The sequence below is a fragment of the Lissotriton helveticus genome, chromosome 8, assembly GCF_964261635.1.
Source record: "Lissotriton helveticus chromosome 8, aLisHel1.1, whole genome shotgun sequence".
Lineage (NCBI taxonomy): Eukaryota > Metazoa > Chordata > Amphibia > Caudata > Salamandridae > Lissotriton > Lissotriton helveticus.
The window spans coordinates 398,297,849-398,316,040 of record NC_136069.1 but is presented as its reverse complement, the minus strand read 5'-3'; the positions used below and the strand labels follow the sequence as shown (position 1 = coordinate 398,316,040).

At 40.3% G+C, this 18,192-nt stretch overlaps 1 protein-coding gene across 14 annotated transcripts in view; it reads left to right on the top strand.

Annotated features, from left to right (window-relative positions):
• The window catches only part of POSTN (periostin), a 158,368-nt gene that overhangs the window by 101,825 nt on the left and 38,351 nt on the right, over positions 1 to 18,192 (top strand). For all 14 annotated transcript variants that reach the window (XM_078657229.1, XM_078657224.1, XM_078657225.1 and 11 more), the window contains exons 11-15: positions 1,076 to 1,212; positions 2,901 to 3,031; positions 8,550 to 8,680; positions 10,785 to 10,887; positions 12,526 to 12,593. In XM_078657229.1, the coding sequence (XP_078513355.1) occupies positions 1,076 to 1,212; positions 2,901 to 3,031; positions 8,550 to 8,680; positions 10,785 to 10,887; positions 12,526 to 12,593 (570 nt within the window). The remainder of the gene's footprint in view (positions 1 to 1,075; positions 1,213 to 2,900; positions 3,032 to 8,549; positions 8,681 to 10,784; positions 10,888 to 12,525; positions 12,594 to 18,192) is intronic.

The following is an 18,192-nucleotide window of genomic DNA, read 5'->3' as shown; positions in this document are numbered from 1 at the left end:
CTACTTTTAAAACCAAATTCCATGGCTCACCCATTCCTTTTCCATCACCTCTAACAAGCTATAAACCCTGTCACTAATACTCTGTTTAAGAATTTAAGAAGTGCATTTACATGACACAAGCATCCTGGTTTACAATCATTCCTCTTCCAACTAGTATTGGCATCTTTCCATGATCTTGTCTTGGACATGACAGGTGGCACCGCGGCCAAGGCGACTGACTCCAAAATCTGGGTATCATGGTTCGATCCCCGGTGCCGGCGGCAGATTAGCCCAGCACCATGTGTCTCTGGGCAATAGCTTGCTTAATCTTCCCGACGGCCCCCAGCGCCTAGAGACCCTTACGGGTGATTGCTCGTGCTTTACAAATGTGGATTTACTTTTCTCCACAGATCCAAAACAGTGTGAACTCACTGTTCACAAATGTGCCAGTGTCTCAACAACGTTCACACATTTAACTTTACTGTCCTCCTTCAATTGGAATACATAACAGCTATCATTACCCACAGCATATCCACAAAGGCCCTCAAACACAGCTCCTTAACATTAAAAAGGATAGCTACATTAGTGGCCTGCCTTCTTTTGGAGCTGGTTTTCCAGTACAGAATCAATCATGGGCAATAGGCTTGCACCCAAACACAACCAAAGACGTTTTCTATCCCAGGTTTAGGTACCATTAATTCATATTTTCCAAATTCTTGTCTCTCACAATTTAAAGGTTAGTGAGTAAACTATACCAGTGAAAAGAGCAGTCTAGTTTACAAGGTCTCACCTGTTCAGAAAGTTCAGTATCTGAAGACTTCTTCTCGCATGTTGCAGTGGGTATCAGAAAAGAAACAGACACCTTGAGCATAATCGTCAATGCAACGCTTCCGAAGCCAGTCGGCAGCACAAAAAGCAGATGTTTTCAGTCTGATTCCCACTTACTTTCTTTATTCTTCTGTTTTTCTACCTGTTGTGAGGTAACAGAACATAGACCATTAGAAACTTGCTAACCATCTTTGACTAACCGTCATAAGATAACAATTGTTAGCCTATGTTTAAAGTGTCTAACTCTGTGCTTAAACCTTTTTACCAGTCTGTATGCATTGAAAATTCCTGTATGCTTAGAGGAAGCAAAGAAGGAAGAAATGGTGCCATTCATGTTTTCAGGCAGATGATAAAACCAGCTGAAAGTTCAATGTATGACATTCTCAGGCAAGATAAACGTTTCAGGTGAGATACGTTTCACATCACAAGCTTTCTTTTTTACTCCCTTTCAGTTGATGATTACCAGGCCACCTTTCTGAATAAGTACACTAAATGTAAATTCATCTGTAACCTGACTATATATAGTATGCCCACAGATTTATAGAGGACAACATGCTATTTAATAACATTACTGATTTTGGGAATGGACCATGAACTTACAAGAGGTGAAACCTTGAGTGGGCCATGCTACCCACTCCCTCCCTCAACAATGTAAATAAAAAGCATAGAACACTCAGTGGATCTCCACATACAGTTTATACCGTGCTGCTCTTTTAGCAGACATGAGATATAAAAACAGATACTAGAGCAGCCAGATCACACACCCTCTGCACAGATCTATAGTATGCTATAAGCTTTGGAATTCAAGACGATGAACATCCAGAGGAATCTCAAATGAATTCTACATTTACTTAGGTAAAACATGCCATTTGACCTTTGCACTGTAGTGATAAATGACAGAATGTGTTTTTAGTATATGTGCATCAAATAGCATGTTGTATTGAACTAACATTATGTTAAGTTAGATGATATAAAGTGGTATAATATGTTCAGTAGTTCAATCAAACTTATCACAACACAGACTGTTGTTTAACCAACGCAGAGGTCTACATTTATATTGTTTGAAGCAACATCAAATTATTTACATATTTTACAAACAGGATTTGATCGATAGAAACAGTTTATGACTGACTATTGTGTGTACATCATTAAACTCTTTAAGTATTAATATAAACTATAAAACTGTATTTCTAAATGTGACAATGAATATTCAGTGCATATTTTTGCCTATGGGTTTAATGAGATGTGATGTACCACCTTATATTGAAGTTCTTCCGTATAACTTTAATAATGTATAGCAATTAATAACGGAAACCAACAACTTTTAATTTCCCACCTCATGTTGGCATTACATTTTGTTTATAAAATAGTATTAATTATAATTTGAATTCAAAGTTCTCAAAAATTGCAACATTGACTTTGAGTTGCAATGCACTTTATCAATATGTTCTAACAACCTTATCTTGTACTTGTTTTTGTTCTTCAGGAATTTAACCGTTCGCCTGAAATAATAAACAACTGGCACTGCCATTATAATTTAATAACTCTTGGATGCTCTTTCTGTCATGTAACTGGATGTAACATTTTACACTTCCCAATTTATAAATAATTCCTGATAGTTTGATATACCAATACCCTTATAACGTTCAGTTTCCCGCAGACTTCACACTTTTACATTCCATACCATTGCATCACATTATTTTAGGAAGATAATCTCAGAGTCAACATGTATATTGATGTATAAGTTATCTGTGTATTTGCATAGTGAAGTACTCTATATAAATGACACTCTAACCTTCTCAAAATGGTTAATGCAGGGGTGTGGGCAACCCGTAGATGTAATAAGTACACATTTTGGCATATAATACGGATTTAGATTTTAAAAAAAAATTCTTTGAATTCGTTTTTTCTGACGTACAAGTGTGTCTTTGCAATATATTTACTTTGAAAGAGTGGATAGATATCACTATCCAAACATTCTGCCTTTTCTATTTTAAAAAGGGAAGAATCATTTCTTTCAGCATAAAATGCATGCTGTTGTCACTTTATTTTTACAGAATCTGATTTGCATTTGTGCAATTTTTTTTTTGCAGCATTTTCCTAAGTCTCGTTGAAGCTGCAGATTTAAAAGACCTTCTGTCTGAAGCAGGGGCCTGGACTTTCTTTGTTCCAACTAATGATGCATTCAAAGGCTTGAGTGACTCTGAAATGGCAGCACTAAGGCGTAAGTGTAATGTGAGAATTGAAACTATCATGGATAACCCATAGAATGTAAGGTATTATGTCATTGGCAAGTTCAGCAGAAGAGCTAAGGTGCCATGTTGGACAGTAAAGGGGATTTGTTTCACAGCGGAATGGCCCTGCTGGCCTAGAGACAGGTCTATCAACTACATAGAGAAATATTAGGACATACTTCGATCTCAAAATAAAGTCCTAAATCTGTCTTAAGTCAGAGAAAACCATTGTAAATCAGGCCCGTCAGTCTTAAGATGGTCTCATGCCAGGAAAGGCAATCTTAAGGGTTTCTAAAGCATGGGCAAAACCCTTTATAAATCAGATCCCCTAACGTTAATATGGTTTTAAGACTGCATTAAGTCTGTAATACTCCTTCATCAATTATCCCACTGTGTTCTTCCTTCATTAACTTAGTCTTGCATAAGCACACCAGGCCTGTTGTTGCCTGAACTTTATGAAGGCACATTAATATTCAGAACTTTTTAATTGAAAAACTTTCAGACTATTGTCACAACCTGGAGGGATAAGTGACATATTCTCTGGATCTGATGTATTTGTCTCAAGTTTGTTTTCATAAATTAAGAACCTGACTTACAAAGAAAGGTTTTAGGCCTGACGTAAACCTGTAAATAGTAGTAGAATATGTTTTAATAATTGACACTGTATTCTCTTTTTCTTTTTTTTAATATATAGAGCACATAAGGCCCTTTGGCTTTTAGGTTCTGTAGTCTTGCTAAGCCTCAGAGTGAACTGTTGGAGAACTTCAATTGTGCTGTGCCTATCTATAGGGTGAACAGCCAAGTTTTTAGGGCTATTCTAAGAAGGGAGATGCAGCCTTGTAGATGTGAGATGGAAGGGAAGAGTTTTCCAGAACCTTGCGGCTACAACCAAGAAGGCTCTGCCTTCCCATTTCTTCCTCCATACCCTGGAGACTCGTACCCTGTTGTAGTATGCTGAGCAGATATTTCTACCAGGAAGATGCCATTGGACCATGACTTTGATGTCAACTGGGCTTACCACATAGAGAGCTTTGTGTACTGTGCATAAGGTGTTAAACCAGATATGTTTCTCTACCGGAAGCCAGTGCAGTTCTTGCAGTCCTTTCAGCTTGGGGCTATCTAGCGTAAGCCTTGCCATTGCATTCTGCACAAGTTGCAGCTTTGATATGGCCGACTTGCAGGTCTCCAGATAGAGTACATTGCAGTAGTCTATCCTTGAGGGAATAAGAGCAAAAGCAACATGTTTACAAGCTGTAAGGTTCATGAATGTAAAAAGCAGGTTGACCTGATGATCTATAGACCACTTGCTGTCCAGAAGGACCCCTAGGCTTTTAGCAGTGTCAACTGGAGTAGGTAAGGTGCCTAATGTGTCCGACCACCAGTTGCTATTCCAGATCAAGCTTGGACCTCCATATAGCAACACCATAGTCTTATCTTCATTTAGGTTCAAGTAGTTCTTGGCCATCCAAGATGTAACTGCCTTCATGTAGAGGTTAAAATTGGCCGCAGTGTCCTTAGTGTCTTTAACGATGGACACGATCATCTGCGTATGATACTGCATTTAGACTGAGTGAATATACAAGCTTTGCCAGTGGGGAAACATAAAGATTAAACAGCGGGGTGCTCAATGATGAGCCCTGAGGGCCCCCACATGGCAGCAACAATGGCTCCAAATGGAACTGATTCATTGCCACCCTTTGCGATCTCTCAGTAAGGAAAGAGGATCACAAATTCCGGACTTTGTAATTCCCAATTTCTGCAGGCGATCTGTCAGCAGAGTCATGGCTTGTCCTTCATCAACTAGGCATCTGATGCTTTCTCTTGGAGCTATTAAAGCTGTTAAAGTTCCATGATTACTATAGAAGCTGTACTGTGATACACACAACAGACCCTGTTTCTCTGAATAGCCCCTCAAGGTTTGATTAAGGTGTTTCTCTATGATCTTCACTGTGACCAGAAGCAAAGAAATAGGCTGATAGTTCTTAAGGTCTTTGGGATCCAGGTTCGATTTCTTAAGTAAAGACTGTATCACGGCCTCTTTCCACAGTCATGGATAGGGCCCAGTCAAAATAGATGTGTTCATGGTTACGGTTAAAGGGTGGGAGACCGTGCTAGCCACCAATTGCAAGTTGTTTTGAAGTACAAGGTTCCAAAGTGGGTCTAGATTTGATGCTGAGGAGAAGCAATTCAGTTAGATCTTGTGTCAGAGGTGGAACAACCTCAAACATACACACATGCATCTCCTTATCCTCTTCAGATACTAGCAAATTCCTCTGGAATTTCCTACTGAGGGTAGAGAAATCACCATTTGCTGTATTATGGGCATCCAGCTCCATGCAAATGTTTGCAATTTTGTGTTGAAAAACGTCTACCAGCTTGTTTCATAATTCTTGAGAACCCTCTATTCCTGGAGAGGCCAAGGGTAGAAAATAACTGATGGAGAAGTTTACAAAGCTCTTTTGGGGAATTGATCACCTCAACTTTGTTGCTATATTAGAGCACTTTTTCTTTAATGGCCAGTTTATAGTCCCCGAGGGCTGAATTATATGACAACTTCTCCTGTTCCATATAGAGCTTCCTCAGGAGCGCTCCTGATGGCAGCATGTCTGCCAGAGGAGCCCAAGTCACTCAGTAAACCAGGGGGAGGTCGGCTCTTTTCTCTGGAGAATATATTCCTTCAAGGGAGCTACCGAATCTGCTACCGAGCACTGTTATGCTGAAAATCTTTCTGCCCCATTGTCCACATTGTCATAGAGAGCGCATGAGAAACTTTTAAAAGCATTGACAAAGGACTCAGCTGAGTCCCCTTTCCAGTTCCTGGAATGGATCTTTCTACCTGGTGCGTTGTCCCACTAATGAGAAGAGGAGAAATTAAAGGAGAAAGACATGGCACCGTATTCTGACCAGATAAGAGGCAGTACCCCTTTGACGGACAAATGGGAGTCATTAGTAAAATCCCATTAAGGGTATGTCCTGCTTCATGGGTAGGAGCCATAACCGGCTGACGCAGCCCCAGATAAGCAAACATTTCTTTAAGTACACTAAAGTCTTTATTGTCGGAGTCCTTCTGGTGGAAGTTAAAGTCTCCCATAACTGTTGATGAGTGTTTCACCAAATAAGGTTCTATATAGTTTACCACTTCAACTGCAAACATCGTTCTTGGTCCCAAGGGCCTATAGATTAACATTCTGGCAAAGTAATTGGTGGCTGTAACTTTTATGGTGAAACCCAGCACCTCGCAGAGTCTCACATACTGTACCCTTTCTAGATGGCATAGATTCTCTGGCTAGTATATAATTATACATAATGGACAGACCTCATACCGGTCTGCGTATCCAATCAGACCTTAGGATTGCTTATCCTGAGGGAACTGCATCTGCTAAGTCCGGGCAAGAGGTTCATTGTCCCAGGATTATGTGATAAACACCCAATCCTGGCAGTGGGTCAGCATCAATTTGGCAAATTTGGGGGTCAATTAGGATGGCGGACGGATCGCCACCGCCAGGCAGGCGGTGGCGATCCGTCCGCCATCTTTGCCCATCCGCCACCTATATCCCCCCCACCATATTACAATGGCAGAGGAGACGGTGGCGGACGGGAAGACCGTCCGCCGCTTAGGCGGAAAAGCTCTAATATGGTGGTGGTGTCTATCAGACACCGCCAGCCATATTAGGATGTGCTGGGGGCTATGCCTTTCCGTGGCGGCAATGCAGCCACGAAAAGGCATACGGTCCTTGCTTTGGGGACCCGTTGCAGGCTCCCAGGGTGAAGCGGGGTAGGGGGTGCACATGGGGGGTACCTATGGTACCCCCTGCGTTTCAAAATACAACATGGCAGGCACCGTGCAGTGCCTGTCATGTTGTGCTTTGAAACGCACAACATGCATTTTTAACACTGGGGCGGGCTGTGCTTTCAGCACCGCCCACTGCAATCTTAAAAATGCGGGATGCACCCGCCACTGTAGCGGGTGCATCCTAATTCCACGGACGGGACCTCCGCCCCTGTGGCGGACGGTACCGTCCTCAGACAGGATGGCGGACGGACTTTGTCCGTCCGCCATCCTAATTGACCCCTAAGTTTTGTGCTTGATGAGGGACCTATCATTTATTAGGAAAACCCTGAGATTTACCTCCCTCCAGTCTGTCTCTTATCTCAGTTAGAGTGGACTATGGTAGATAGGCAGTAACTGAGTAGAAAGTGGGGAGTTATTCATGTCTGTTAAAAACAGACGAATGTCAATGAATTAAAAGATATTTATGTTTGTAAATTAAGCACTTTAAACCTATTGAGAGAGTCCATAGGTGTTTGCCAAGGGAATGGTTAGGGAAGACCTAGTCACTACTGTTTTTGTATTCACAGACAGTTTTAAGTAAAGTTCCCAAACCTATCTTCACATACTACTATTACTTTACAACTGAAAAGAACATATGTGCAATAACATGCAGAAAGTGTGGAAAGTATCATCAATCACCCCATTTTTCAAAGGAATATTTTCTCTTATACTGGTGAGAGTAGCAGACGTAACCATTGGGGGCCTGTACATACATCTTTGCGACCTATTCACTTTCTCCCAGGGTGCAATTTAAAAAAGGTTTTGTTTTAGTCCTTTATTTGAGATTGTGGACATGCATTTTTGCAAACATTTTCAATTGGTGTGATGTATTGAAAAATATTGTCAGTAGATTTTAGCAAAGTGGAACACGTACAGAATGGAATGTATTTTGGTTGCCATATATATAAACACGAGAGCACGTTTCTACTGCTTGTAAAATTGTAATGACATATTTGCCATAACATATTTCTTGGTTAACCTGCTTATGCAAAGCACTAGAAACTCTGAGCACTGAAATTCACGTAATTGTCAGCAAAGGGGAAACAATTAAACAAACATGAAGGTACTATTTCAAACATCACCTTCTAATGCAGAATGACAAAAATGTGATACTCCTAGTTGTACACTATCTTAATTCTCTTTATTGAATTTTTTAGCTAACTTTAGAAACAACTCAACATGGTGCTTGCCAAAGAACTACCATGTTACATTTGCAAATCTATTGCAGAATAAAAAGCTTGAAAACTGTACAAAACCAACCTTTTTCTTTAAACTACAACTGATCAACTATTTCCTTTAAAAGCTAATGTTTATGCACTTGCCTGAAGGAGTGGAGTTAGTTCCAGAAATACAAAGCAGCATTGGTATTGAAGTACAGTGGAGCCATGTATGAGTATTTAGGCATATATTGAACATGCTAGTGGAAAGATTGGATGGTTAGACCCCGAGGTGAGTAAATTTGCACCTGGAGCCTATGTTATGCTGTTTGATCTATGAAGTAACTGGAGTATGTGCAAGCCTACGAAGTTGCCACATAAGAGGAGATTGTGTTTAGTATCAGAAAAGAGCAGACCTTGAGACTAGCAGTGGCGCCTTGAATTAGAGAGGATTGTTCATTACATATTTCTAAAGCATTGAAGGTAATAATTAATATCTTCTACCAATTTGTTTTGCAGAGAACAAACTTGCTCTTCAGAATATTATTCTTTATCATCTGACAAAAGGAGTTTTTATTGGTGGAGGATTTGAACAGGGTGTCACAAACATTCTGAAATCTATCCAAGGAGGCAAACTTATGGTGAAATCTGTAAGCAAATCAATTTTATTTCATTTCATTTTTTTTAAAGGTGATACAGAACATTATGTACAATATATACAATTGGAGGCAATAAAATACAACTGATTTTATCAGGAAATTAATATTACTATTGATATTCATGTGAATAGAATAACACTGTATTTTCTAATTATCATGTTTTTTGCATCCCAATTTACACATTTAAAATACTACATAGTAGCATAACTTGTATATTAATTGGCATCTTTTTCAAAGAATATTGATTCGAAACATATCTTGAGATTTTGCCCTCAATGCCATGATATAAATTGAAAAACTATAACAAGTTGTCATTCATTGACATCAGATGTTAACTCAGTAATGTTTATTTTACAGTGTCACGTAATGTAAATAGATGAAAAGTTTTTTTCACATACCACAGTCTATCAAATTACAATCACAATATACATGTATTGCAAATATATTTAACAAGCAAATAGATTTAACATAACAAATATTTAGTCCAGTGTCAACAATAATCAAGGAAACAGGGAAGACGGATCCGTAGTCAACATATATTTGTAATTGTGTAGAGAGGACATTTATTCTAAATAATGAATGTGTGATAGAGAAATTTCATTTAGAGTAGAAACTGTAAGAATGCATTCCCTGGGCACATATATCTAGCCTTGGGAAGGTTTGTGTTGTATGAGGTGGGGCCCTTTTGCCAAGGTTCATGATGCCTGACACCCACATAATAGGGATGATGCAGGCATGTCTTTAAGTCATCACATGTGCTTGATGGCCCTGTGAGCTGTGAGCCTCACCATCATTATCAAAACAGCATACCATGCAAGAGGCAAGCTTACCTCGACACACTCAGCCACTTTAAGCATGCATCAGAATAAATCCATCATATATATGCTTAGCCAGTCAGTTAAGGCTATCGGTTTTATTGATAGCAGATGACACATGGTGATGAATATTTACCTTATCATTGTGTGCTCACTTTGTGCTCTCTTTGTGCTGTGTTAATGACAAAGGTATCCATGTTGTTTTTTATGTTTGGTAGAGGACGTCATTTATTGCAATTTAATCCTCTACGTGATCATATCAACGTTTGCCATATACCTGTAAACTGAGAACATAAGTTTCAAATGTTCAATAATGTCAAATAATAATTTGGAGATGGTCGAACACCTTGAGGTCATTGCATGTTAAATAGCTAAATTCCGAGGTGATTTTTTCTTTTCCTCTCAAATAATTAGAAAGTGTTCAATACTTGTTTTAAATGTATTTTACTGTTTATGTTAGAGTAGAACATCCAAAAGAATTCAATGGTATGGCTTAGCTTATGCCTAAGATTGTAAGAGAAAAATATGCAATAGCTTCATGAGAATGAGAGAGGAAGTGAGGAGCTATATCAAGTTAGTGTTGGAAACATATTGGTAGCACTTTTTGAGCTGGTGTTAGCGAGTGGGGTCAGCACGCACAAACTTTTGGGCACCTGCACATATTTTTCTTCATTGGACTTTCAACCAGAGCAACAAAAAAAACATAAAAGGGGGGGGAAGGAAGAGAAAGACAGATGGAAGAAACTATGATAGAGGGGAAAGACAGTGATGAAAAAGTACCTGTAAGAGTGTTGTAAAGGGATAGATGGTGTCTGGCAGGGGACGAAAGAGGCATAAGGTGAAACTAAGACTACACAACTTTGATATTCTGTACCCCTGATAATTGTAGCAGAGGCTGCGGCTTTCCAAACAAAACTTTAGGCCCTGGAACTATTGTTTCACCAATTAAGGCTTCTGTTGGCAATGTTTGAGGTTCTTGCTTTACCATTCATTTCCAGAAGCAACACCTCCCAGCCCCATCTAAATAATACAGTTGGTAAATATTACCAGCAGTTGAAAATTACTGAAAAAGTACACAATTCCTTGCTGTGAACATTTCGTCCACTAGTTATTCACAACAAAACCAATGAGAAAAGAATAAGCTAGTGATATATTGTATAGCGTCACTGCAGCACAAATGATCATCCTTTACCATCAGGGGATGGAGGGTGGGGAATCCAAAGTTCAACTCAACTGTGCATTCCAACAATCTAATGTTTTGCGATTTTTTTTTCCTTTAGGTAAATGATTCTCTCTCTGTAAATGGAGTTAGTTCTCTGGAATCTGATCTCATGGCTTCCAATGGGGTGATCCATGCAGTTAACAAGCTACTGTTCCCAGCAGGTTGGTTCTGATTAAATCATACACAGGTGGATGGAAACATACTATCTTGATATTCCATTCTCAGTGTGTGTATTCCTATATTTTTCTGCAGTAATGTTCCTTTTATGTTATTAGACAATAACCTAATTTAACTAGAAAAGGAAAAGGTCATTGACACTTTATTTGGTAAATTAATGCTTGAGACAAATGAATGAATGCTGTACACCTGCAGTGTACTGACTGACCAGTGCAAATGTGGCATTTGCAGCAACTAACCTGTGCAAAACATGTATTTTTGTTGTGGTCAGGGGAAATCGACACTTTGTATTGTTTGGTACAAATTTCAGAATAAGATTGTCCTCCGTTGGTGGACTATATCTTATTCGGGTATTAGTCGATTGTTTTTAGTAAATCCTAATTTTGTAAAATAAGGAAGATGAGGCACAGAGCAAAAAGAGACTTTCCTATGATTACACATTATAATAAATTGGACAACCCAGTCACTTGATGATGCCAATGTTGATAACTTAGCCTCTATGCTATTTGAATTAGAAGATACCCCAAATAGTATAAGTATGTTTCTCTTAAGCTACTCAGGAGTAAAAAATGGAATGATATATTAGCATAAGGCAAACATGTGAAAGCATCCTTCGACAAAAGAAAATGACGTATAATTTTCTAATTTGTTCTCCATAAGACTTAGACTCATCTTGGTCTTCTTAATGTTTTTTCAGCAGTTCAGACTTTTAAATGGCGCATTTCTTATAATCTGCTCAATTTGCCATCATAGCAGAAGTCATTGTACCTGAAGATATATAATGTGAATTTGGTTACTGAATAATTCAAATAAATAAATAAATAGCGAGGAAGAATACATGATGGTGCACAAATTCCACATATGTATGGCAGCCTTCAGAGAGTTAGCATCTAAAAGAAGTGTTGCTTGAAATATATGAGACCTCTCCCATGACTTCTGCATACACGAGCCGAGTTAAAATCTTCCAGATTTGAACAGTGTATGAATATGTATTCCCTTTTGTCATGTGTAAGTGGATGACCATAAACAGCCTCTCATGGACAGCTTAGTATTAAAAATAAACTAACCATCCTCTTAATACAGTATCAGGAGAGTTAATGAGAGACATACATAAACATGTAATAATTATAATTTAAAGAAAATATATACAACCACAAATAGAAATGTGGAAAAACAACCATCAATTTCTACTTGTACTGAGAAATTCACATTTGGCATATCATCTGTCAGTAAATAAAGATAGTTTTAGATTATTTTCACATGTGAGTACATTTCTATCATTGATACACTTATTATGCTCCGGATACTTGCCATTTGTTAAACAGTGATTTCATTAATGGTCTAAATTATCATCTTTCTTTTTTCAAAACAAGCATGAAATGGTATTAATCATTTTGTTGTTAAGGTCTTTGCATATTGATATTCAATAGACAAGCACTTCAAGATGAAGAGACAGCTCTGAGCCTTAATTAATGGAAATTGTTATACTGCATTGCCAATTTATTACAGAGATGAATATTAGATGCAAATATTTACAGCTGGATCTGTATTAATTATTCTGAAAACAATGAATGTTGTGTACCACAAAACTATAGCTAATGTATATGCTGTCTATTTCACAGATTTATCAGTAGGCGATGAACAGCTGCTGGCTATCCTTAATAAAATAATCAAGTATTTCCAAATTAGGGTAAGTTTTAAAACATAGTACAGGTTTTTTAAATATTTCAACAGCAGGTTTTGATTGCTCTTCAATTTATGAAGATTATGTATATTGTGAAAAAGTGAATAATAGCCTGGTGATTTTGCTTTGAGTTTATTTTCATGTTGATGAGTGGTAAAATCAGTGTATACTTAAAAAACTGTCCTATCTCAAACATCCTATTTTTAGTCAAAACTCTTGAAAAAACATTGCTTAATGAATTGTCATAATTATTGCAAATAATTTTCTTGTAATACCACTTATTTTATATATTGTAGTGAATGAGTGACTAAATGAAAAAAACTGTGCAATATCCCAGCACTACAGCTGATTTTAATGTGTGGGTTCCTGAGGTGCACTTGAAGTAAAGATCTATATTTTACAAAATGTCAACAACACAGCCTGTCTATGATGTCAGTTAAGGAAATTGGGAGACAATCCCATAGTGTGAGTACTAGGTAAGAAAAGGACCATCGCCCAATACTGTTCTAGTAGACATGAGTCCTTTAACATTTCACTTATAGGGATCTTATGGAAAGCTAAGAGTCTAGTGAAGCAGCTGGAGTCTCAAAAAAGCTGTACCGTTATTATAAAGAGTTTTATGCCAGCTATGGAGTGATTTGAAAAGTGTACATTTATTTGTGACAATTCACCAGATGGTTCAAAGACAGACTCTCCCAGAAAGGCATAACTCTAGCCGGACAGCTATTTTTCGAATAATGTGAAGTTGGCTGATTCTTTACTGGAGAAGACTAAAGAAGTGAAAATGAGTATCGTCAACTGTAGCAAAATAGGAGCTACGACTATAGGTTCATGACAAGATAGGAAAAAATGCAAGAAGATATTTCAAAGAGTTTTCAGTAAGAATCAGTAAGTTTTGATAAGTTTAGCAGTTTGGAAAAGAAGTCAGAAGATGATCAAAAAGGATTCCCAGAGTGCATATCTGTTCTGCAGAAATGGGAGGACTACTCATTGAGGGAGACCACCAGAGGCTCGGCCAAACAGAATTCACACCTCCAAAGATAATCACTTACATAATTTCTATGTAGATATTAAGCTGAGTTTGGCTCATACCAATGGAAATATCAGCTAGTAAATGCTGGAACCTATCCTCAATGAGGAGCCAGAGAATAACTGCTGTGCCTCGGATGAAGAGTAGAGTGTCACCTCCATAATAGGTGTAACAAAAACTATGCCTCATATCAAAATGGTCAAGAGGTGACAGACAGAGATTTAGGATTAAGATTTTTTTTGTAATTAACAAGGTACAATAGCCAGCCCACCTACATCCACTGGTCATTGGAAAAACAACAGATATACTTATAATGTGGAGGACAAAACACAAAGAGATGGAAGGGAGGACAGTTGGGAAAGGTTGGGGATGTGCCGACAATCTGGAAAAATTAGACACTAGTCCCATTATAAAATGGAGTGGGTGGGAAGGAAGACAGAGGACAACACACCATATGTCGGTTGAGGTAGGCATATGGTCAGAGTGTGTCAGGCGTTGGAACGGCAGATATGTTGGGCAGGTCAGCTGTCTCGATTCACCCGACAGGTACTGGAGGATTGGCCCCCATGTCTTATCAAACAGCGGTAACGTATGGGTCGTCACCACTGTCGATATTTCCAGGCCCAAAAGTTCCCACAGCTTGTGTAGCCAGTTCAGATGTGTCTGGATTGCATCTCTCGCCCCAGCGAGAGAGCAAGAGTTGGAAGGCAGCTCCCAGCGCTAAAGTAATTGTGTGCCACCTGGTAGGTTTTAGGGTGTATATCAGGGGATTGGGGAGTGCCAGCAAGATGTAGATGGAGAACCTGGGTAGGTCAGTGTCATACATTTTATACACTGTAGCTAACACCTCACTCTAGAAGGTGCTTGTTTTGGGGAATTCTCAAAGAATGTGAGTGGGGATGCCAATTGGTCTGCAGCACCGCAAACAGATACTGTCTCCCCTCATTTTACACGGGGTGACCCCGGCCATGGTCATCGTTGTGCAGGTGTTTTCAAAGGTCCTTGTGGTGCATTGAGGAGAGCATATATATATCAGGGGGAGTTGCTTATCAGAAGAGCGTGTAAGGGGCCATATTTAGAATGCCGTGAGATGTTTACCGGCATGGGGGCGAACCAGAGGTTGTGATACCCAGTGGCGAATTACAGTGTGCTGCCAACATGCAGTAGATGGAGGCCGATGCCAACTGAATCTGAGGAAAATCCATAAGGCTGTCTACATCGAAGAGGTCACCCACCCTTTTGCAGTTGACCTCTTGCCATGAAGTAAACACGGAGTCATGGAGTGCAGGGAGGGAGTCTGTGTTCCCTAAAATTGGTATCTGGGGTGAGAAGGCAGTGGACAATTCCTGCTGGAGTTTCACCTTGTCCCAGACTTCCATAATGGCCTGGAGTACCAGTGAAATACAGACCCCCACAGGCTGATGTGGTTTCTGAAGCGATGGTACCTTCCAAATATGTATGCCTGTTGATAAAATGCCAGTGGTTTTTCAGTGCTAGGCCTAGACACCTCCACCATATAATGCAGCTGTACCTTCCTGATAATACCACACTAGACTGGAGACACCAAGCCCAACTTTGGACTGAGATAGGTATGCCTGCCTCTTTGTCATTTGCGATTTCCGAGTGTCCCATATGAAGTCCTCAATAAGAAGTTGCAACTCATCAAGCACATGTGGGTGGGGCTGGAGCTGCTAAGTTTGTATAACATAGAGAATTTTTGGTAAAAGTCCCCTTCAAGTTGAGCTTGATGAGACTTTGGGATGGTGAGGATCAGCATAGAGGATTTCTGGAGACTGATTTTGAATCCAGAGGCCAAACCAAAGGTTGCCAGTTCTCTCATCACTGCAAACAGAGAGTCATATAGGTTTGATAACCCCAGTAAAATATCATCTGCATAAAGTACTGCTTTATGATCTCTGCCTCCCAGAGGTATACCTGTGATTTTCGGGTTGTTACAGATCCGTTCTGCAAAGCGTTCCATATATAAGGCAAACAATAAGGGTGACTGGTGAGTGCCTCTGGATATTTTAAAGGGCTGGGACATGTTTGCGAAGGAGGTAATTCTTTCTGGAGGGCTTCAGGGTTTGTAAAGGACTTTATAATTGAGAAGATAACTTTTTGATCTTGGTTAGCCTCCTTTATTTTCCTTGAGTAGTACTCTTTTTTAGTGAGTTTAATCTGGTGGTGATAGAGCTTTCTGCTATTTTATAGGCTATTCTGTCTCCAGAGTTATACAATCTTCTAAACTTTCGCTCCTGTTGCTTTCAATGAAGATGTGTATGTGCCAGAGTAGGCGTGAACCAGGGGACTTTCTGAATTTTTGGCTTCTTGTTTTTATCGGGATTCTCTGGTGGAATTAGATCATTGCATACAGTGGTTTGCCTGGAATGGAAGAGATGAGAGTCCCCTCCTATATTTCCTGTTAGGACGGGGGTTTGAGCTTGTGAATATGTTGCTAGCTTAGGGTTATGAGCTAGTTGTGCCCATTTGGCCTGGGTTGGGAATCAAGGGGTAATTTATCAGGGTGGCTCTTCTGTGGAGCCCTAAGTGAGATGGGGATAAAAAATGGTCAGACCATATCTGAGGGGTAGGGTTATTGACCAATAGTGTGGTGAAGTTGGAGCAAACCTCATCCAAAGTATGGCCCGCCCTTTGCGTTGGGGGCTCCACCAGTTAGTGCAATGTAAATAGTTCTGTAATTTGGAGTAAATTGTCTACTCCTGGCTCAGTTCTGCATTCTAAGTGAAGGTTAAAATCACCTAACAAAGTGAAGTTGGCATATCTGAGCAGGAGAGGACTTAAGGAATCCCAGAGTGAGTCTATAAATGTGGCGCTCTGACCCGGAGGATGAGAGATCAGAGCTCCTGAGAAGGACATGATGGCGTTAGGGAGATGCAAAAGCCTAGGCTTTCTTTTTCCTTGATTGTGTCAAGGTCAAAGTTAGAGCAGTGAAGCGTGTCCCGTAGAATAATGGCCAGACCTCCTCCCCTGCCATCCCTTCTATCTTTCCTGTAAATCGTATAGTTAAGTGGAAGAGTGACAGCAACGTTGGGGTTGCACTATTCTTTCAGCCAAGTCTCAGTAATAAATAGGAAGTCCAGATGTTGATCTATAATTATATCCCTGACATCTTGGCAGTGTTTACAAAGTGATCTGGCATTAATTAATCCTCCTTTAAGTTGGGCATTGTGTGTTATTACGGATGGACTAGGGCTATTCATTGATGTGGGAAGGTCCATGGGAAAATCAGTTCTGCAATAATAGCAGGAACAGGCCCCCCATATTTTGTCAAGTAGAACCTGGCACTTGCGGTGTCCCCTAATGTTGAGGTGTTTCAGTACCTCAGATGTGTAAACCATTTCTGGCTGATTTACGGCAGCATTTCCTGCCCTTGTCATGTCCTTGGCGGACGGGCGCAGACGGTCTTACCTTTGGCCCGCCGGCAGCGCACCTGCTGCACGCATCCGCTGCGCGTCTGGCACAGCATGAAAATAAATAGCTGGCCGGGCGCGGAAAAGTCCTAAGTTCCAATCTTTCTGCCGGAAGTGCACCAGGCCAGAAGTCAGATCGGCCTAGTGGGGGGTGTGTCCGCTTCCCTCCAATCCAACGGGGAAACACCGGCGTCGGACCGGGGAAGCGGAGACATGCAGTAAAAGATTGCAACTGTAAGTATTCAAAGTATTAAAATGCTCTGTAAAGTGCAAAATGCCAAAGTAATACAATTTAAAAGCAGTAGGAATGAGGACTAATGTGCTGTAGTGTTATTGGGGAGAGGTCTTGATAAAGCCATACTTTCATCCCCTCAAAGACAATAGTGTTCTTGTCACAACATGATGGCCTCCTTCTGTTTATAGTAGTGTAAGCATGTGAGTAGGTCTTATACCTGTCCTGGGGAGCAAGCTGGGTGACCCGCTCTATGGGTCCAGTCGAGAACCAGGTCCTGGTCTGCATGTTCCAGGGCCAAAATAGGCCGGTAACATAATCCACCAGCTTTCCAGATTCTACCTCTAGGGGTACCAACTTTATGCAGATATTAGAGCGCCAAGATCTATTTTTGAGATCTTCCAGCTGGTAATGAAGCTCCATGTTCTTGTCTCGTAACTCAAAGAGTTCCTGTAGGTGCCCATGTAGCTGCTCTTCACAAGAGTTGTAGGTTTGTTCCAAAGAGTTCACTTGCGGACCCAAGTCACCCAGGTCCCACCTGATGTCCCCAACTTCTGTTGCTATGTCTTACTTGAGTGCCACAATGTTCTCCATGAGGTTACCAAAGAGATTTCCAAGAAATGCCCTAGTTACAGGCACGTATTCCCCTTGGGAGCTCCCCATCACTGTCTCAACCAGAGAAAGTGCGGGCAGAGATGCCTTTCTGGTCTGACTTCTTCGCTGGCGGTTTAGCAAACATATCCTTAGGAGTGGTGTCCTTTTTTGGGTTGCATTGTGAGGTCATGGTAATGCTGTAAACGGGCTCCTAAACCAGCAACGGGAGGCTCATCAAAGTTTGTAGGATGCCACCCAGTACCATGGTGGTAAGCAGACCACCGAGAGGCCCGCAACCCCCATCAGAGTCTTTTGGAA